Raw genomic sequence first — 22,216 nt, 5'->3', positions numbered from 1 at the left:
TACCCAAGCGACGCTGTACCGGTTCACTGGAGCCTGCCCAGGCAGCTTCATGTGGATGGTGGATACGTCCTCCTCCACCCATAAAGAGACGGAAACGGCCCCAAAAACCTTGCCAACATTCAACATGTGTACGGAGACCGAGACATCGGCAGGCTTGCATGGCTCCGGCAAAGGCAAGGTTCAATTTCAGACCACAATACAAACACACACACACACACAGAGCTCCTGCTGTGCAAATAACAAGCAAGTGAAGTGAAAACATGAACATACAGCTAGCTAGCTAGCAGGACTGTGCTCCCCGGTGGATTAAACGAAAGTCATGTTCCGACCGGGTTCACCGTCCACAGGGCACCGAAGCCGAGCCGAGCAAGTGAAACGGAAACCTGTGTTGTTTTCATTACATTTTCCTCGTCACAAGGCCCACCACCGTCGCTGACGGTTGTCGTCGCTCTCGTCGCCATCGTGCGCCAGTACGCCAGTTGTTTGTCGCCTGTGGTGGACTCGATAACCTGGAAGGAATGCAAGTGTGCCCGGTAACACGGAAGAAGGATGTTATGATGTAGTGGCGGAGAGGGGGGGGGGGGCGAAGGGGAAATGGCACGGGAGAGTTTTCCCTACTGTTCCCGGGTTGCATAAGAACGCTCTCTCTCTCCCTCTCTCCCCATATCGTCGAAACGCGTCGTCCAATCGTCAGGTGGTTTCGTTTCCACTACACAGAATTTGCATGAAAAATGTCACTCCAGGGACTTTTGCCAGGGAGAAAGAGTCCTCTGCCGCGTTGGATCGACGAACCGATTTCCCGTTCCATTGCCATTGCCGCCCCCTGGGGGCCCGGTGACTCCCGGACTGACACGGATCAACTTACGACGATGACGACGACGGCAAGCGTATACAGCGGGATCGCAGCACAGCTTCGGAAATGAAAAGTAAGCACACGTTTCGAGTGCATTGCGTTTCACATAATAAAAAGAATTACTTTTATCCGATGATGCATCCGTGTGCCGGGAACAATTACCATCAAGTATCGGGAGTACCCGCACTATTCGTTTGCCGCGAGGGAAACGTACCGGATCCAAGCATTCTCGTGCCAAGGATCCAGAACTATCGATCGCAGGGCTATCTTTATGCGCAACAAAGTGTGTTCCGTACTGGCTGGATCGCTCGGGGTGCTTATGGTGCAGCGTTTCTTTTAAGGCGAGCAGAAAGCTGGAATTAAATGAAATACAAATCCATTAGTATCGTGGCGCACATCAAACTGATGACATTACTCAACGATGCGACGCTTTCGAGGGTGCTTCAGAAATGCGACCGTATTCGTTCCCACGCCGTGTTTTTGTCCCCCACTTTGTACGCCAAACCTGCAAACGCATCCGCGCCGGCTACGACTTAAGCTATGGCTGAACTGTTGGGCACAAAATAAAGCAAACAGTATCAATCGTAACATTTAATGGTGGCGGTTTGTTCTACCAACCCCGCACTAACGCCGCACCAACAATTAATGACGATCAATTCACAAACCATTGGACCATACATCCTTGTTCGGTTACGAGCAAAAAACCAGCAGTAGAAACAGTTTGCAACGATTAAACATTCACTTTGTAAACGAACGTCTTGAACGGGTGACTGAAGCTTACGCTTGCCTTCTACGCTTGCCTTCCTTGTTCGGCACTCGGTTTCGGAAAGAAATAAATTCAAATTTGACAACAACTTGCAACAGGACTAAACACTAAATCATGGAATAGATACATTTCCACAAAGAACCGCACAAATCTAACTATCCCACGCTTTGGAGCACGGGAACGCGACGCGAAACTCCTCAATAAATCGGTCATAATGATAATGATTTATTCATGACGCACCCGGACATACATTCCGTCCATTAATCACGGCCTACTCTAGAACTGTTAAACGCGCAAGTAAGTGTTTCACTTCGAGAGACAGACAGAGAGGGGCGCAAAAACTTCATTTCATACCACACGGAAGAGGGAGCCGGGTGACCGGCAACCAAGGCAACCGAACCGGGCTGGCCAGCCTAGATCGATAAATTATTGCTTTCAATCAAGCGTCCTAGTCTGCAAAATCGTGATACCGGCAGCACTGTCTAGTGGTTGGATGGTCGGAAAAAGCAGCAGAACTCATCCTAAAGTAGTATTAATTATACCACCCATCCCCAAGGAGCGTTTCGTGTGCTGGTGTTTGGCACCAACCCCACTCCCATCGTGGTGTTTGCTGTATAATTAAAGTTTTCTCCAGACTCCCGTAAGTAAAAGAAAGCAATTTCATTGTTTCAATAGTACAGTGCCTTTAAGCCATGCATTCATGCTTTTCACAGATGGCCAGGAGCCGCGGAGGAGAGCAAGAGCGAAGGCATTGCGAAACGCACGAATGTTGCAATCAGCTAAATGTCTCAACGCTTCGCAGAATTTTCTCAATTGTGCTTTGCATTTGTCAAATTCGAAATTCGCTTCCTCCCCGCCAAAAAGGACGTGTACTACACATTTGTTGCGGCGGTCGCTTCGCAAAGACAAATTTCCACCAGCAACCAGCACAGCATTTCTGATCCTGATTAACGAATGATTCCAACCGTTTTGACGTAATCTTGTCTCGCTTATATAACGGCACTGGGCCCATCACCACCACCACCACTATTGCCCCTCCCAGTGCGAGGACCGAGAGACACATTCAAAAGCGGATCCTTCAACCGTGGAAAACGTTAAAAGCGTAACCAAATTTGCTCCGAACCGTAGAGCAGCTTCCTTCGCACCAGCTGCACTTTGGGATTTTGTTTTACTGCGACATAAGTCACGGCGGCTTACATTAACACAGGCGGCCGCAGCCGCTTTGAGGTTAGGCCCCGCAGCTAAGGATTTGCTTCCCAACCTCCTCCACTCCACCTTTACCGCGCGTCCACAGATCCACAGAGTGTGTGTGTGTGTGTTCGAATGTTCCTTTGTTCACTGTGGCGTATACGCGTTCCCCAACCCCCCCCCCCTTACGTAGCTAAATATGACTCATTTCGACCGAATGCCTCCGCATTCGCAAAAGATCTTATTGGAGCGTGCCAAAAAGGACAGGCGGCAGTGGCAGCCAGCAAGTCGACAAGCCAATTTAAAATGCTTTCACGGTACTTGCTGCTTCACCACACTGCGCACCCCACTCCAATCTGCCAATCTGTCCGCCGCCTGCTCTGTTGCTCTCTTTTGCTGCGGGATCGAACCGTAGAAGCTTTGAAAATCAATTAATCATATGTACAATGGACAAACACACACACACGGTGCCACACACACACATAGGAACGCACATGGTGTACAGGGCATCAGGTTGGCACTGCTCTTCTTGTCCATCTAGCTTCGATGCTATCGGTATGTGGTGGTGGTAGTGCAATAAAAAGATCACTTTATTGGATTACGGCACACACGTTTGACAGATGCTCTTCTCTGTGACGGACTCACCCGTTTTATCCCGTTTGCATTGGCTACGGGAGTAGTGCAGCAGCGCAAATGAAGCAAGTGCACCACACGCGCTGATGCTCGCCTGCACAGCGCCAGTGTAGTGTGTGTCAGTCGATACCGTAGTCGTCTTCTCGCCACCACCACCACCATCATCATCATCATCATCATCATCATCATCGTTGTCGTCGTCGGCATGCTGTGGCTTCCAAGCCTAATAATATGTTTCTCAACAAGGCTCAAAAGCTGGTGGGGAATTGAACTGATGTATCCGACTAGAACTCTCTCCCTGGACGACCCCTTGATTCGCCAAGACCCGTACGAGTTATGGATGATTCCTGCGTTTCGATTGCGTTTTGCTATTTGCACACTCAGTGATCCACCACTGCTCCACTCGGACATCAGTCCCTTTGGTGAATGTGCGTGAATGTGCGATAATCGACTCGCTTGCAATAACTTTGAGATTCTGAAGCCTGGAGCACCAATGCAGGCCCGGGGGGCAGGTTTTGATTGGGTTTTTCCAAGTTCAATGAAGCGGCTGGTTAATTAAAATTGTATGCAAAGAAAGCTGCTGCTGCTGCTGCAACCTGCTGGTCAGCATAATCATTATTAGACACAAAACAACTAGTGGCCGTGTCATAATAATTGGACGGCAAAATGGGTGTGTCTGTGTGTGTGTGTGTGTGTGTGTGTGTGTGTGTGTGTGTGTGTGTGTGTGTGTGTGTGTGTGTGTGTGTGTGTGTGTGTGTTTCGGAACGGCCAATTAAATTCCCACTATTGATTGATTAAGCTTCCGTAAGAGCCTTTTATGTGACACCAGCAGCAAAAGGCCAGTACGGCAAGCGTTAATTGTTGCTCCTTTCATTTGTTCCTCAATTTTTGCGTTAAACGTTAATCGAACAACGCACGATGAAAGCTCGCATCACAAAATGGGCGCCACAAAAAAGAAGAAACAAGATCAGTTAGGAGGAAAATCATTCCACCCCACCCACCCACTCCCTACGTCGCATCCTACTAATGTCATTTTCGACAGTTTAGGCAATTCAGGCGTCTCCGTACGTACACTGAATGCAACAACAACAAGAAAAAACCCCCAAACCGGACTGGAAAAACTAGACTACGGCTAACAGCAAAAACGGGCTTTATTACTTCATTGTTCCTACAAGTCAATTTATATGCAAATTAAAAGATAATTAAAATTCGTTTGCCGAATAGAGGTCTTCCTCGGGACTTTTGGATGGCAAACCGCACGCATAAATTCTCCGATAACGGTTATATGGGGGGGTTTGTAGCCGGCGAGACGTCTTCAAAGGTCGGTGGACGTTGCGCGTTGGGTGAGGTTTGAGAGCAAAAGAAATCGCCCCACCCCCTTCCGGCGATACTATTTATAGTAGTAACCCCTTTTTTTAAATAAGACATTTCCCGCAATGTTTGCCCATTAGCACGAAACTGTGCCCATATTTCTGATTCTGGCGCCATTTCGTTTCGCCTTGGTTGCATCCTTTCCTGGACCTGGACTGGAAAGACAGAGCATTGTCAAAGCCCCCGTATCAATCCGTAGATAGCGCGTGGCTAAACGCTCATTATTGCTATCATTGACAAGGAAATGGCAATTACTCCAGCACACGGGACGAAGCCATTGAAAGGGATGCTGTCCATTGTACTGATGTGAAAATGAAATAAAGAAAAATTGAATACACCCGAGCAAGCAGAAGGAGAATTTTAGAGCTTCACAAAAGGAACAACTTATTTCTAGCGAGTTATATGAGCGGTATTTTTGTCCGGTGCAAAACTTTCCCCCCTAGTGACTCCGGTACCATCGCATCGCAGAACGAGCTTCAGGTTGCACATGGCTCATGGGCTTCGCATCTGGCTTGCCTTTATTGCCTGAGCGGCGCCTGCAAACCTCAAGTCCGATCATAAAGCTATGTTATTTTGTATTCCTTCTGCTGCTACGTGCATTTCTTTCATTCCATTGATTGATTTCCGATTCGACTCCATTAGACACATTTCTGCTGGGATGGGGCGGAGGGCACGCGGGCAACCGTATCTGAGCGGTTCCCACAATGAACTTCCGAGGCGAACCGTCGAACCCATCGAGCCAATCCAATTCAAATCGATCACATCGGTATCGTTTTTCTGGTGGAATCGTGCGGTGCAGCGTGCATTCCGTGCAAGGCCGAAGCAGCATGTTGGGCTGCGCTTGTCTGTGCACGTATCTTATGCTTCTGGCAGCCAATAGACATCAATGGAAGCATGGATACAGTGCCTTTTCAAAGCAATTCAATTGATCAATCAATACACGAACGTTAAGCGTCTCCAGACCCTTGCTCACCCCCCCCCCCTCTCACTAGCCCGCTAATCGACCAGAGTTTGAAGGGACATTATGCCGGTTGGAGCCCGGTTCCGGTCGATCGCTTTACATCAGCTGCTGCTTGGGAAAGCATCCGAAGCAATGCTGCGATGAATCGAAAGCAATCAGGGCAAAGTGCCACTATCTGCACTATCACATCCCACAAAACAACCCCACACACACACATTCATTCACATCGTCAGCACATCATTGTGGTCAAAAGTTAAAAAGCAGCACCACCACACCTGGTTGGCGGAGTAAAGCAACGGCAACTGGCCGGAAATGTCAATAAAAGAGAACGGCCGCTTTCCTCCCCTCATTATGCCAAACACTACGTCGGAATGCTGCTGCTGCTGCTGCTATTTGTGCAGGGATTTACATAAATCTACGAAAAAACACGCTCAAACGGTTAGCGAAAGCACACTGCGTTTAATGGTAATGTTATCACATTTTCCCCGGGAAACACACACACACAAGTTGCGCTGTTTCCCGTTTAACTTTGAGCGAGTATGCGTCAAACTTCAAACAGGGCTTGAAATGTCAATTTATGAGCCGTACATAATTACTCGCTGTCACGCAATACCCAATTTGCTTGGGATTTTTTTTTTGTTGATGTTTTGTCTCCTCTTGCTTTTCCCCGACGCTTTGCGCACCGCTCTGCGTGCGTTTGAAACGTGCGCCAAGAAATGAAACAAGCACGTGTTGTTTTTATGTCCAAGTGTGTCGTGATGGTGTGTTCCATCGGTGGCGCTTTACAGTACAGTACATTGATCAGTTTAAAAAGAGTTTCAATGGTGACTTTGATGTTTTTTTTCTCAATTCCAATACATACACTAAAGACTCCATTTTACAATACATCGTGACAGAAATCACGCACCGCAGGTATCCGACCTGTACCGACCCACTGCAAAGCATTCAAACGTAGCTGTGGAATGGTTGGGAAAGCAAACTACCATCCATATCGGTAATTCGGTGAAATGATGCGATTTTTCAACTCGACTGACACTGAGAGTGTGAAATTTAGTGGAAAGTGATACATCTTTAGTCAGCTCGAAATTCGATAGTTCCTCTCCCCCCCCCCCTCGGTCTGGTGCAGCGTGTTAAGCGAAAGGGTGGCATAAAGCGACGGATCATAAAGAACTTGAACTGCCGTAACGCACACTCGTTAACACAGACGAAAAGAGTTGTTGTTGCATTACGAGATGAATTATGCGAGGAAAATTGCAGCTGTATTGTAAGCCTTTTTCCAATGGTTTCCATGGTATTGGCATTCATGTTGGCACAATTTCAACTGAATCTAACGCAATCTAACATCCCTTCACTTTGCTCTCTTATACATTAATTCAGAGTAATTACTCTGAAGCTGACCACCACGTGCACTTCAGAATGGAGCGCATTTATGAAGAGCACACTGCACCGCCGTTGCTGTTGTTGTTGATGCAGTTGAGGCAGAAAAGAACGCACAGCAAAACCGAAGCCGCCGAAGCAATATATTTAATCCTCCGTTGAACTGGAAAGAGCGGTTTCGATGTGCGACTTGCATTTTTCATAGAAAATTTTCGAATAATAAAAAAAAAACAACCAGAACGCCACTGCCCATGTTGTGCCGGGGGTGGGGTGTGCGGATTTTATGCGCTTTCGATATATTTATGGCACGCGGCCGCGTGTACGCAGGCTTTATGGCCCGCCGCCCGCCGCTCAGGCACCGATAGCGCCCGTTTCTATCAGCGGAGTGATGTAATCCTTCTGTTTGTGGTTCAAAAAAGCCATTCAAATGGGGAGGGCTTTTAATGCGTTGGGGTGAGAGGAAAAAAACATACATGCTGCAAAAAGTAGTGCAGCTGAGTGGTGTGGGCGAAAGCAAGGTTTATTATCTTGCTCTTGCGCATATAAGGAGGTTTAAAGTGTGAGTAATGTTATTTTTAGTTTGCCATTATGTTGCCCATCCGTGGGAGGCTTTTTTTGGGGGAGGAGGGAGATAAAAATTTAATTTAGGTGAAGAAAAAGCTCTGACACCAATCATTAATTTTGTCATCAATGTTTGGAACAAGGTATTGTAAGCATCATTACTTCTTACCCCGCGAGTAACATTGCTTCGGTTGTCATGTTCAGTGTTGGCTGCCTAGGTTGACACCGCAGTAGAAACAGTAGGCCGTGGTGACGTACGGCGGCAATGTTGTCTTATGGGTTTTCTAATGCAAATACCAACGCAATAACACGGCCGCTAGTAGCAGCACCGGCCACGCGGGGGCGCTGTTGTCACACATGTGCACGAGAACGATTCGGGAGAACGCCGCGACTGGCGACGGCGGCGTCGGCGCATGTCCGTTCCGAAATCTGGCGCACGAAATCTCTCGATGGCCGAAAACTGGCTCTCCGCCCGAGCGTTCCGATGCTGGGCCAGCGTTCGGCCGATGGGCCCGCGGGCGGCTGAATGAATAGCTATGCTCTTTTAACATTTGCCTTCAGTTGGCAAAGATCGTGCTAAGAGGGCAAATATGCTCCACCTCGGGTCGCTGCTCGGCGACAGGCCGCATGCTGCCGAACAGTGAAGGAATGGTGCGCTCCCGCTTGGCGGTGTGTTTAACAGATAGATCCGATCGGAACTGCGTCTAGTGTGCGATACCTCCAGCGTGTGTGGGGGCTGCCAAGGATTTCCACCCACCTATAGCTGGATTATTGACGTTTTTGTTGTTGTTGTTGTTGCAATCGCTCGCGGATACACACAGTTTGAAATTTGTGCGCCAGTGCCTACTGCCACTGGAATAATTGCCAGCCTGCAAAACGTCGCGAAACAGTCCGCGACAGAGGAAGCGGCCAACACGAACAACCCGTAAGTGTGCATAAAAATAGATCATTAGAGGGTCGACGGAAACGTGTGTGTGCGTGTGTGCGAGTGTCCCTATGTGTGTGTGTGTGTGTACAGGTAATTTGTGTGCTGAATCCGGCTGGGCCTAGGCCCGATAATTACGTGAATACGTGAGGCAAATACGAGCAAATGATAGAGCCGTGGTGTGTTGTGCGGGGATAGCGAGACAGGCAGACGGTCGGAGTGGGAAAAATTGTGTCATCTAATGGCAAGTGCTATTACCTTTGCAGTATCCAATCGCTTCACAGTCACAAATCGTGGTGAAACGGTCGCTGCATACACCACCTCCACCACCATCACCACAGACCATGCGTCGCTGGCCGTGCAGAAGCGCGCACAAGAAGGAAACGGCGCCGTGCTCGTGACGGCATGAGCATCGGCATCATCTTACGCACCATCATATCTTCCAACTGGATACTTCGAAAACGATGCATAAAATGTGGTGTTGGTTAATAGTGTTTCATCTATTCGTCCTTTATGGTACGTAGCGAGTGGAGCCGTTGATGCGAAAGATCGTGGCGTGGTGAATGATGATGGGTACCATTTTTTTTTGTTTTGTTTACGTTTAGATTTCGTTCACTGTATCACGCTGACCGAGGTGCGGGTGCCCAAGCATACGATCCGCGGTCACGCCGTCAAGCTCGAGTGCCACTATGATATGGAAGGTGAAGCCTTGTACTCGGTGAAATGGTACAAGGATGGACGCGAGTTTTATCGCTTCGTGCCAAGAGACGATCCGCCGGGAAGTGTTTTCCCCCAGCCGGGCATAGCCGTAGATGTAAGTATTCAACCTTAAGCGTTGGGCTCAAAGCCCAAACACACAACGTGTTTGCAGTTTGTCTTGGTAAAGCAAGTTCATTATTTGGCTGAAAATTTCAAGCGAATGAAATGCATCATCTAGCCAAACATAATTGTTAAACATTACCTTCGAAACAACCTTCCCCAACTCGATCAATTGGAACGGGACATGGTCGAAGAGTTTGTCACAAATGACACAGCATGGTGTCCTTGGATGTATAAGACTCTCATGCAACAAAGTAAAGTAACCGTATTGTATCTAGGCAACTGCAACTATCATTCCTCTTCGATCGAGTCCGGGAAAGTGGCTGATTATTAAACATTTTAACCAAAGAGATCATGCACGGAAATAGTATAATATTCCTATTACTTGCTCGATTTTGGATGCTGAGAGTCTGCATCTATTAACTGCAGCTTCTTTTCTTCGTCTCGTTTTTCTTTCCCAAATCATGGTCGATCGCCTGTGTCATGATCATTCCGCACTGAACACTACTACAATGACAACACTGATCAACCAGTTAGAAAACTCAACAAGCGAACAAGTGATTTTAGATCCACTAGATTTATCATCCAGCGGGAAGTACAGGTGTGAAGTGTCCGCCGAAGCGCCATCCTTTCAAACCGTCTCGGACCATGGCGAAATGATGGTGGTGGGTGAGTATCGGGGTGGATGCAAAATTGCCTTGACCAATTGATTTAACTTGAGGTATTGTGTGCGTGTGTGTGTGTGTCATCATCAGTGTTGCCCGATCAAGATCCTTACATTACGGGCGGCAAGCCGCGCTACCAGATCGGTGATCCGGTGCGAGTGAACTGCACTTCCGGTCGCTCCAAACCAGCCGTTCATCTGACGTGGTACATTAACGGCGATCCTGCCGAGCCCGGGCTGGTCAAGCGGTACGAGCCACGCATCACGGGCGCCGACAAACTGGAAACTTCCGTTCTGGGGCTCGAGTTTCGCGTCAAGCCGAAACATTTCAAGCACGGCGATATGAAGCTGAAGGTACGGGATTAGACATCAGCTTTGTATCCGGTGGTTTGCTGTTTTTTTACTATATTTAACTCTACTACTCCTGCACAGTGCCTCGCGACGATTTCGACCGTGTACTGGAAAAGCAACGAAGAAAGCGTCGAGGGCGAGAAACTGCAAAAAGCACCGACACTGGAGTCACGAAGGGCCGTATCGGCGGACTCGCGGGCAGACCGAGTGCAAGGTAAGCGTTTTTTTTTGTTTGTGGATTAAACTCATTTACATTTAATCTTTCACTTTCTTATGCTCGGAAACCTCATTTCTCTTCCCTCTTTCAATTGCACTGTGTGCGTGCAGCTGCGTCAAGCAACTGGGCAAAGGAAAGCTGCGAACGGTTGTCGGCAATGCAGCTAGCAATTTATGTTTTAATTCTGTTGACAAGTTATCGTTACACTAGTTAAAACGGTCAACGTTAGGTAGGAAGCAGCAGGGAAGCAGCGGGGAAGTTAGGCAAAAGGGGCAATGGAACGAAGCAAGCATCTTTCACACTGTGCAATTTCTTTCTAATTCGTCCTTGTTTGGTCAATTAATGTGTATCGAGTTGTGCATGCATTAAGGGTGTTAAAGGAGGGGTTACACGATCGGAGGGAAATCAGTGGGCGACACTCTTAAGAACATATCAGTAATATCAATGTCAAGTATATTCATCATATCAACAGCACCGGCTGCAAACTTTTCTTGTAAGCTCATTTGTTCAAACTAAACCAAACTGATGGATGGAAAACACACACACACAACAACAACACTCCTAAAGACAGATACAGACACACACACAGAAACACAAAAGGTGAACAAAACGAAACGAAAAACCCAAAACATACCGATTTGTAAAGATATCAGAGAGAGACACACAGAGAGAGATTGAGGGAAAGATACATCGCGCGGATTTGTAAATATTTGTCATAGTTTTAACTCAAACTTATACCACTTCCCGAACGATGACGGACGACGGACGATGGCTGCCGGAACACTCGTACTACTTTCTACCGCAATCGGCGGCAAAAAGAGGGTAAAACAGAGGACGAGCACAGATTGGGAAACTATTGCAAACATTCGTTTTATCCATTGCACACCCGACGTACGAGATGAGAAGAAGAAAGAATGAATAAAGTATCAAATTGTTTCAAAAATAATTCCCATTGTAGCTATTGTGTAGCTTCATCGTCGTGGTGTTATCCGAAACGGGGAAACGAAAATGGGCTTGGTTTTTTTCGAAATATTGGGGCAATTTTGAATGCGCAGAATTCATTTGCAACGGAAATTAAAGCACTGCAAAGACACCCACCAGCAAGGCAATCCCAGCCCAATGCTTTGCCCCCTGCTGGCGGAGGAGGGGAATCGAAATCGGCCGGCAAGAAGACTAGCAACAGAGAAAAAGCTCCTCAAAATAGGTTGCAGCAGCGCCTACCAAGATTGGGCGCGGTAAGATGAAGTACACACGCACACACAACCGTCAATACCTTAGCCCCGGGTATTATTCGTCGTTCGACGCAATCCTGGGAAACACTCAAGACGGGCCCCGTCCCAATCCGTCTCGCCCCGAGGCGTACAACTATTAATAAAATTACAGAAAGAATTTTTCTCCTTCCAAAAAAATTCGTCGAGGCTTTGGATTTTATTTCTCCTCCCCGGGAAACTGTGTCGGCTGCAACATACATAGAAGAAAATGAAGAAAACGAAAAAAACCTGAAACTTTGTCGCCCACGGCAACGGACTTGAGGGGTGTGGTTTGAACTGAAAGAATAAGCAAAACGAACGAACGAACACAATAAAAAAAAAATATAATGAAAAGGCAATCTTAGATTATTTCCTCCGTTTCTAGTGCTGCTGCTCTCGAGGCGGAATGGCAGAATGTGGCACAAAGGACACACGACGATCTGAAGAGCTATTTATCGAAGCCTGAAGAAATCGAACACCGTTTGCTGAAATAATTGAAGCCATTGGGTCGATGGATTTTTGCTTTTCTTTAGATTTTCTTTTTTATGCTTTGCCTCGAGTATGCTGCTATACCATACACCTTACATAAAACACACACACACGTGGAGGTATAAATACACGTTTTCTACGTCGTCCCCTACGTTCTCCAATTTCGCGCTATAATAGTAGTATGATATCCATTCATTTCATTATCGTTCTATGTAGTGGCTACTATTTGAGAGCGACGAAGCGCTCTCGATACGAGCAAGTTTCGCTTCCATCCATTTTCGTTCAGCCGTGTTCTTTACCGTTTTGTGTGCAGTATGCGGCAGTATAATGTTACACAACACTTAGAATGAAAATGGATACCCATTCGAAGTTAAATGGACAAGCAGTTAGCAAGGAGTGTCCGTGCTCGAAAGCGAACAGCGTTGGAATTGGGCTTCCACATCCACACACTACCACACTTTGGAGGAAAGAGTCATAGGAAGAAGGGGTGGGATAATTTCTTCAAAAGGGGGAAGAAAATATCGGAAAAATAGACAGCAGTCAGCAATGAATTAAGAAACCGGCCAAACAGAGCACTACAGGGTTTGTTGCTATTAGCGTGTGTTGGTTAGAAGGTGTAGTATCTTCTTCTTCATTGGCACAACAACCGTTGTCGGTCAAGGCCTGCCTGTACTCACTAGTGAAGTGAGCTTGGCTTTCAGTGACTTATTGTTACCATAGCAGGATAGTCAAGTCCTACATATGGGGGCACGGTCTATTCGGGACTTGAACCCATGACGGGCATGTTCGTACGAGTTGACGACTGTACCACCAGATCGGCCACTTAGAATATACTTAGAATATACACCATATTATTATTAAAATACAGTTTTGTTTTCTTCCATTAAATCCCGTCGTTTCTAGAACAAAAAACGGTACTGTTTAAATCTTCGAACGTTTATTCCTCTCCGTTAATGAGAATCCGAAAGAATCAACAGCATCTCGGCGCATGTAAAATGTAATTTATTTAGCCATGACTCCTAATTATGCCCACACGAGCCACGATCAAATGCTATCCAAGTTATAATAATTTGGAGTAATTACTCGGAAAGTGGAAAGAAAACTCACATCTTCCCCACAAGTCCCCACAACTGGGGGGGCGTTAAACTTTCCACACACAAAGTGGAATGAGTGTTTGGATCTGGAAGATGTGAAGATGAAAAACAAGAAGGAAAAAAAGAAAAAGAAACAATTACCATTTTCTCATCTTTGCCTAATCGGTTTACGTTTCATCCAAGTTGGCTGTAACTTTGGCCGTTAATCACGATTTCGTCGAAAAAAAATCAGCATGTTTGACAGCTTTAATGCTCGGTAGTCACGCAACAGTGTTTGAGGAGGAGCGCCCTCTAAAACCCAGCATCTACCCTGCAACATACACTTGCTCGTGTACTCTTTACCCAGGGATTGCTCCGCAATCTTTGCGGCATGCGTGGCCAGAAAACAAACACCGCCAAAACACTTACTCACACACGGGCGCGCGCGCGGGCGAGGATGATGATGCGTGCTTTGCGTACGTCACAGTCTTCCCTAATTGGTGGCTCTTCGAACAAACGCAAGCATCCTACATCAATATTTGCGCAAGCCTGGAACGATATTTGCTTTGCTTTGGCACTAGTACTACTTTTGCGCTCCATTTCAAACTTCTTCCGCCAATTTAGCAGCTTCTTCGCAGAAACACAGAACGAAACAGAGCGTGTATGTGGGGAAATGATTCTCGTTTGAAATATATTGAAAAGATACTTTTTCACCCTTCAAAGAACGTTCTTCTGAAACACACACACATTCATTTTGGAAAGGTACCATTTTGACCCAGCGGTGAAGCTACTCGAGTAAAACCACGCACGTCCATAGTGTCTATGAAGGCCCTCGCACGCAGCACTCATGTGCTACCACCAGTGCTGTTTTCACAGTATTCCGTATTTACTTACACGAGAATATTTGTGTGTAATTATGATCCTTTTCCCCGTATTGACTGAACCGGCGTTGGCGATGGCAGTACACGAAAGCGGACGAGACACTGGCTATTTTCGCATCTCTTACCCTTTTCTTCGTAAATACAGGAAAGCGTACGTCCTTTTCAACGTGTTCACTGAAGAGCAGTCGACAAACATTTCCCAAAACGTGCCCCATTCTGTCCACGTCCTCAGGTCAGCTTTTCCCATTCCTGCTTCAATGGATTGGCTTTGCTGATGTGTCGTCCAAATGTGAGGAATGAAAATCAATAGAATAATCATAAAATATGCAGCGGCGAAGCGGCGAGGACGGACGGACCATCACGGTCATGTGCGCTAAAGGCAGTGACCATCAGCCAGTTTTCAAAAGAGCAAAGCGCAACTGAAAAATGTCCCTGCTTGCTTGCCTTCCGCAAAGCATCGGGCGCAAAAAAAGCCACCACGGGACTACGGGAGACTACTCATCGAAGTCATCGGAATTTATGGTTCGTATTAGTATGCTACTTTCGTACGATTATCGCCAGTACGTCACTGCAAGCACCTGATCTTCGGAACGGATAACATTTGACATACGGTTGATTGAAACGTTCCCGATCGGGTTGCATCAGCAGAGGAGGTAGCTGATTGACAAATGTGAGCTACATTGTTGGCAGTGTGCTCAAAGTTGGTTCCGTGTATTTCTGTTTGTTCGTTAAAAAAAATCTTGCAATAATTGCGTCCTTTTGTACAGAGTAGTAAAGTTTGGATGATACTTAACGTTCGACTATGAAGGTAAGAACACATAAGAAAATAATTAACAGCGCAGTACATGCCGTTGGGGCTACCTCCGGTGTCCTACGATACTCTATCCTTCGTTCCTTCGTCCCCATCGTAGCAAGCTAGTTGCAGGAAACCTCTAAAGACCAGAATGAAGTGGAAGCACACGTAGCGCAGTCGAATGGTTTCGAAAGTTCGTTAAATGGTTAGTACCAAGTGAGATAAGACTTATCCAGCACTCGCATGAGCAACTTCACTCGTTAAACACAGAAAAAGAAAACACTTACCCTCTTTGGTAAGAGTAAAACATATAAAAAGAAACATGAACGGGCGTAGAAGAATGGCGGCTGCAATAGGAAACAATAATTAGCTCTAATCTGGAAACCATTGCTCCATTTCGAGTAACCTGATTTATGACACCCTGTCATTAGTATAATCGACAAATTAATGCAGACCAGTGTACCTACAACATCCATTTGCTCTTACAAACAGGCTCAGCATTACACGTTTGTTTGGTGGAGCAATAATAATCTAGAGCTAATCTTGTGTTTCTTACACACGATTCTAACGATTTCCAGCGGTGATGATGACGCTTTATGGTTTTCGTAATTTGTGTACAATTACCAGATTTCTAGTTCCTCTGGGCATAAACATTATTCAATCATTTGTATGGGAGAAATTCGGGCTTTTTTCCTAAATCATTCGAAGCAACTCTAAGAAACTCTACCTAAATTTAAACCCCAAAACACATCAGCAACTTCATTGAATTGTTTCGGTTCCTTGCCTTCCACCTCCAGGTGCGAAATGTGCGATCGTTTATCTTGATGATGATTTATGATTCGAAAGTAAAGTAGGCGACTATGCTAACGCTATGCAAAGTGTCTGCAAGCAACCGTATCCACGGTGGACAGTGCTGATCTGAGTTGCGAGTGGATCAGGTCGTGTGTGTGTGTGTGTTTCATCGCTCTCATAAATCATTCACCATATCATATGTTGGTGACAAATAAGAATCATTTTTCAACTAGTACGCCCCTGGACTCCCTGGCAAACCAATAGGAGGGTCACTCTGTTGTTCCTGGTCAGCTGCAAGCAACCAAAAAGGAAGCATCAAGAATCCCTAGACCAAATCCCGCTCGTTCAGGATATGCTGCAGATGCTGGTTGCGATGAGCGGATGTCCCTTTTCTGGAACCCGTCCCACCATGGTGGCTAACCTTCTAAGTATGGCCATTTGGAGTCGATCCCCCAACTGCCAGAACAGTCCTTGTGTGGTTGAAAACGAACGAACAAAACGAAAAATGGGCACGAAAGAATTGGAAAACTGACATTCCTTACGGCTCTCCGTTCGATTTTTTTTGGCTCCATCAAGGATGGTTTTCATTCGTACGTTCAAGCGCAAAGCATGTGCACAAGATTCTTCCAACGCATAACCCATTCAATTTATCGTTATTGTTATTGCCATCCCCCAAATTATGGAGCATAATCGATGCCGGACGAATCGACAGTGGTACGTCATCGTGCTAAACGATTGCTACTACGGCAAAAAGAGATGACCATGCGGTCGCCTAGGACTTTGATAGGGCTTGCTAAACACTCCTTCCACACTGCGTGTTGGACTTGTTTCTCAGCTATTCATCTCAAAAAACCTACAACAACACGGTCAGTCATTCCAAAGAAGGATAAGCTTCCGTTTCATAATAATAGTTATTACTAATCATGAAAATTTTATCATAAAGTGCAAATTTATCCATTCGACATTGTATCTTAATCAACATATTCCATTACACATCAGTAGCGCTGATACAACTGACACTAATACATTAATTATTAAAAATTCAAATGGTTAGCAATTTAGTCCCGCACTGAAAGTCAAGAGCATTTTGGAAATTGTGCTTAGTATCTTACAACCCCACAACAATGAAACGTTACCGTACATTGCTAGTTGCATTTCGGATGCTTCTGGTACACGCGTTCATTTCTGTGCAAACTCCAACTGGCGACGGTGCATTGAAACCACTCACTCAGTTCGATACCGCATTTTATGTGCAATCTTTACTCGAATTGCATCGACAAGTCTGTCCGGTTGATAAATATTCAAATCTCGTGGTGCTACGACTGAGTGATGAAGCGCTTCTGCAAACAATTCTGCCACAGATCATCAGCGACCAGACGTACAAGAAAACGGTATCCGACCGGGCTGAGCTGTTCCATACCTATGCTAATGATTTTTACAGCTGCAACTTCATTCCGATTGATAGTTTAGTGCATTTGAACGTGAGAACGTCGGCAGTTGTGGAAGTGCAGTTTTACAGAAGATACACTATCACCTCACTCCTTTCCAGATCTCCGCTCCACTGGCAAACACAACGCGCAGTATTTTCTTCTATCCCAGGTGGATTTTAAAGGAAATTCAACATCCATCGGACGTTTCATTCCTGATCTCGTTGCGCAAAGGCTATGCCGTGCTGTACGATTACGGCAACACGATGGAGATCCAGCATTGGAACTTCTTATCTAATCAAACACTAACGATCGATCCTCGCGCGATAGCAGTGCCGCCGCCGGGCGAGTTGCGCGACCTGCACGGCTATGAAATAGTGTTGGCTAGTCCACCGTTCACGCGACCAGCGATGGTTTTCGATGTATACTTCCTGCAGCAGATTGTCAGCAGGAGAAATGCAACACTCACGATAGAGGATGAAATCACTCCCCGCACAACTATAGTGGTAGTGTTTTCGCCCAAAGAATACATTACGCCCTACTATTTGCCGGCTTTTGGACGAAACTTCATGGCCGTTCAAGTTCCTCGTGCCAAACCGAAGCCAATCTTTTCTATACTGATTGATCCATTCGATAGGTATACATGGTATGCGTTCTTTTTGCTGATTTTGGCAATGGCAATTACCCTTTCATGGTATGGAGCGCAGCTGGGAACGCACCATCTCGTGGAGATTGTCCTCGAGCTGATCATGATGTCGCTCTCAGGTCCTTCGAGAGCATATGGTGGAGCGTTTGAAAATCGATTAATCACTATGTTTAGTCTAATGGGCATAGTTCTTATCTCGTCGTACCAATCGTTGGTAATATCCTACATGTCGTTAATCCGGTACTATCCCGAAATCAACACGTACGAGGATATTCAGAAGAAATGTTTATTTGAAAACAATGCGATTGTAAGAGACTTTGAGGTGAGAAAATATGAACCGGGCCATTTTCCCGGATATGACCGGGTATGTTACCTGGAACATGGCCGGGATAATGAGCATGTGTCCATGTCGATGTTCGCCGTGCTTGCAAACCATTCGGACGATTGGATTCGATTCCGAATGGAGAATTATCGGTATGCAGGCAGAAAATTTTACGAATACATTCAATGCTATTTTGTATTTCCTCCCAATTTGAGAGATTTGTTTCAATTTTACCTGCAGGCGTTATTTGAATCGGGTATATATGACTATTTTTACAATAACAAAATTCGACCAAAATGGCATTTTGAACGTGAAACATTTATAAAACGTACAATTAATCTAGGCGATCATTTGCTCGAGCCAATTTAATGAAATTGTTGTGTTAGTCAATATTTGTCTCTACATTATGCTGATTGAATCCAGAGTACAAAATTCAATATCACGGACAATAAGAAAATTAAGTACAAAAACACTCAACACATCATCAATCAAACAATGAATTAAGCTGAATTGCTTTAATAGAAGCTATCATTGTAAGCTAGCTTTACTTGATAAGTTTCATTGCAGACGTCCAATAACACACTTCAATCATCAATATGTTTAGAAAGCTTTACGCTAAAGTGCTTCTTGGTGGTTTGTGTCTTATTTTTACCATTTTCAAACAAGATTGTTTGTCTGCATTGCATCCCATCCCTATAGTAGATAGAACATTTGCCGTACACTTATTCCGCGAGCTTCATCGGCAAGTATGTCCCGTCGATAAGTATCACAATCTCGTGGTTTTTCAGCTGAGCAATGAAGCTTTAGGAGACCAAATTCTATCACACATTATGGGTGATTTAACGTACACGAAAACAGTTAGAACTAATGTGTCATACTTTGATACGTACAAAAACTACTTTCACAGCTGCAACTTTATCGCCATTGATAGTAGGATCCATTTCGAAGTAAGAGTTATTCCATCATCGCCCGTAAAACGAAACTACGTACACAATATTGTTTCATTTCTATATCCTATAGCTACCGTTATCATTGGAAAACAGTGTGCAGATTATTTTATTCTATCCAAAATGGCTACATGACACAATGCAGAAGAATACATCCATCGTCAATGCATCCATCGTGCAAACCATAGGAAGAGGATATAAAATAGTATACGACTTAAACAACACGATGGAAATATTTCATACGAACAAGTATTCTAATCAAACTATAGTTATAGATCCTCACAACATTGTTATACCGGATGAGCTGCGCGATCTTCACGGTCACAAGCTAATTATGTACACACTGGAATTTGCAAGCAAAGTGTTGACTTTTGAAAAGTACTTTTTAGAACAAGTAGCTAACAAAAGAAATGCCTCTGCCATCCAAACAGACGAATCTTCCGTAAATGTGAATATAATGCTATTTGTTAACACTCAAAGCATGACCGCCTCTTTTATGATACCTGCTTTTGGAACCGTGTTTGAGGCTGTCCATGTTCCTCGAGCAAAGCCCAAGCCAATCGTTTCGATACTGACCGATCCTTTTGATCTATATGTATGGATCACCTACTTGGTGCTTGTTCTAACAATGGCCATTACTATATCGTTGTTCGGAAAGATTCTTGGGAGACGTCATTTCTTGGAGATCGTATTTGAGCTGATCATGATATGTCTTGCTGGTCCATCGAGAGCTTATGGTGGAGCGTTTGAAAACCGAATAATCACCTTGTTCTGTCTGATGGGCATAGTTCTCGTTTCGTCCTATCAATCATTGATAATATCGTTCATGTCATATGTGCGTTATGGTGCTGAGATAAACACGCTGCAAGAGATACAGGATCATTGCATGTTTCCAGATAATAAATATTCTAAATTTTATAACTTTAGCACATTTCCAAATGGATCACATCCGGGCTTAGATTTAGGGTGCATAATTCTCACGGGACGTGACAACGAAGTGCAAACTTTTTTGATGATGGCAAACCTTATAAATGACCGTCATGCATATGCCAGGGAAGATTACATGCATCATCATATACAAAACTTTCGATTAGCGAAAACAACATTTTTCCAGTACCCATTTTGCATTGGAGTCATGCCACATCTCCGAGAGCTGTTTGAGTTTTACATTCAAGCAGTGGTTGAATCTGGCATCTATGAATACTATTACAACAACAAAACGAAAACCGATTGGAAGTATGAACAAAGGAAATTTATAGATGAAGTTGTAAAACTAGACGATTTGCTGTTGTTGTGGTTTGCATATACAGCCGGAATGTTTATTAGCATTATGAGCTTTATTGTAGAAATAGTACTTCATAGAGAATATGAATTGTTTCAAAATATTATTATCACAACAAAACGAAAACTTATTGGAAATATGAACAAAGTAAATTTGTAGATGAAGTTGTAAAACTAGACGATTTGCTGTTGTTGTGGTTTGCATATATAGCCGGAGAGTAGTTCGAAGAGAATATGAATTGTTTCAAAATACAGAAAATAAGAGCAACTAAAACATGTTACAATAAGCACTGTGCAATAGAGCGAATCGATGAATTGTGTTATTTAAAAATATTTAATAAATAGCTATTGTATAAAACTGAATGAAAAAATAGCTACCATATTAAAACTAGTGATGATGACTAAAAACGGTCATACATACCTTCAACTACTGCTGTGGTACTATAGCACTACTGTTGTATAGTACAATCGATCAGGATCGTTCCCGGATAATACAATGTAAACAATTCGGAGAGAAATTATATACAGCGAGAATGAGTGGAGAATTACGCGATTCATTGATTTTAAAAGAAACTGAACTAAACTGAGAGAAAGAAAGAAAAAGAGAAAGCGGAACAGAGAGAGAGAGAGAGAGAGAGAGAGAGAGAGAGAGAGAGAGTGAGAGAGAGAGAGATACTAGCTTTGTTTACATCTTACAAACAGTCAATTTTGTAGAATAACTGAACAAAATAATGATATCCATATCTTCTTCTTCTTTGGCTTAACAACCGATGCCGGTCCAGGCCTGCCTGTACCCACTAGTGAAGTGAGCTTGGCTTTCAGTGATTTATTGTTACCATGGCAGCATAGTCAGTCCTACGATTGGGGGCACGGCCTATTCGGGCCTTGTACGAGTTGACGTCTGTACCACCAGACCGGCCGAACGTATATGGATATCCATATACGTTGCTCTTAAAACCTATACGTAGTTACAATTCAATTGTTTTAATCGTTTAACTTTGCTTTGTTTGTTTCCTTTTACTTTCTTCTGAATTTAAATAAAGTGTTATTTATTATCATGTGTGAGAGAAGCTGGATTGGAAACATTATTATTTTCAATATATTTTTAAAGTACAATCTTTGAATAATTACAGGTACATTTTTGCCAAACTATCAGTAGAATCATGGGCTATAAAAGATGTCATTACTCATTGCTTTCTTTAAAAATCACTGTTTCTGCTGCAAAACATAACATACTCACAACCATCCCAGCCATATATGCGAACCAAAGTAATAGCAAATCATTCATTTTAACAACTTGATTTACAAATGTTCTATGTTCATACTGCCAAATGGGTTGCGATTTGTTGTTGTAATAATATTCATAGATACCTGACTCAAATACTGCTTGGGCGTAAAATAAGAAGAGCTCTCGAATATGCATTTTTACGAACCAACACAAAGGATATTCAAAAAATTTAGTTTTCGCAAAGCGGAAATTTTCAATTCTATGGTGGATGTAATGTTCAGCGGCATATGCATGTTTGTCCACTAGTGAATTCGAAGCAATCATAATGTTATTTTGTTCATTGTCACGGGCAGGTACTATGCGACAAGCAACATTTATTCCAGGATGTGATCCATTTGGAA

General features: G+C 44.5%; 2 protein-coding genes and 1 long non-coding RNA gene across 5 annotated transcripts; 2 read left to right on the top strand and 1 right to left on the bottom strand.

The window, feature by feature from the left end:
* Positions 1-613: 613 nt before the first annotated feature.
* Positions 614-1,883, bottom strand: LOC120902113. Of its 3 annotated transcripts, none has more exons than XR_005739372.1 (3): positions 1,472-1,883; positions 1,274-1,402; positions 614-1,206 (listed from the first exon to the last, which is right to left on the bottom strand). XR_005739372.1 is itself a non-coding variant. In XM_040310620.1 (3 exons), exons 1-3 carry the CDS (start codon positions 1,531-1,533, stop codon positions 735-737), a joined length of 621 nt encoding a protein of 206 aa, XP_040166554.1. In that variant the 5' UTR covers positions 1,534-1,883; the 3' UTR covers positions 614-734. The 3 variants fall into 3 exon arrangements, 1 of the variants encoding a protein (XP_040166554.1); XR_005739373.1 differs by having other exon boundaries at positions 1,490-1,883; XM_040310620.1 differs by having other exon boundaries at positions 1,269-1,402; positions 1,519-1,883.
* A 229-nt stretch (positions 1,884-2,112) lies between these two features.
* On the top strand, positions 2,113-3,413 carry LOC120902036. The gene is made up of 2 exons (XR_005739365.1): positions 2,113-2,259; positions 2,333-3,413. It is a non-coding gene; the product is annotated as an uncharacterized LOC120902036 (long non-coding RNA).
* A 4,845-nt stretch (positions 3,414-8,258) lies between these two features.
* LOC120903507 lies at positions 8,259-11,632 on the top strand. Its single transcript, XM_040312985.1, has 7 exons — positions 8,259-8,635; positions 8,902-9,151; positions 9,241-9,449; positions 9,988-10,123; positions 10,210-10,472; positions 10,551-10,683; positions 10,797-11,632. The coding sequence occupies exons 2-7, from the start codon at positions 9,100-9,102 to the stop codon at positions 10,898-10,900; spliced, it is 897 nt and encodes a 298-aa protein (XP_040168919.1). The 5' UTR covers positions 8,259-8,635; positions 8,902-9,099; the 3' UTR covers positions 10,901-11,632.
* Positions 11,633-22,216: the final 10,584 nt, after the last annotated feature.

Source organism: Anopheles arabiensis, chromosome 3 (assembly GCF_016920715.1).
Source record: "Anopheles arabiensis isolate DONGOLA chromosome 3, AaraD3, whole genome shotgun sequence".
NCBI lineage: Eukaryota > Metazoa > Arthropoda > Insecta > Diptera > Culicidae > Anopheles > Anopheles arabiensis.
Note: the sequence above shows the minus strand (reverse complement) of the source record. Positions and strands in the feature narration are given on the sequence as shown.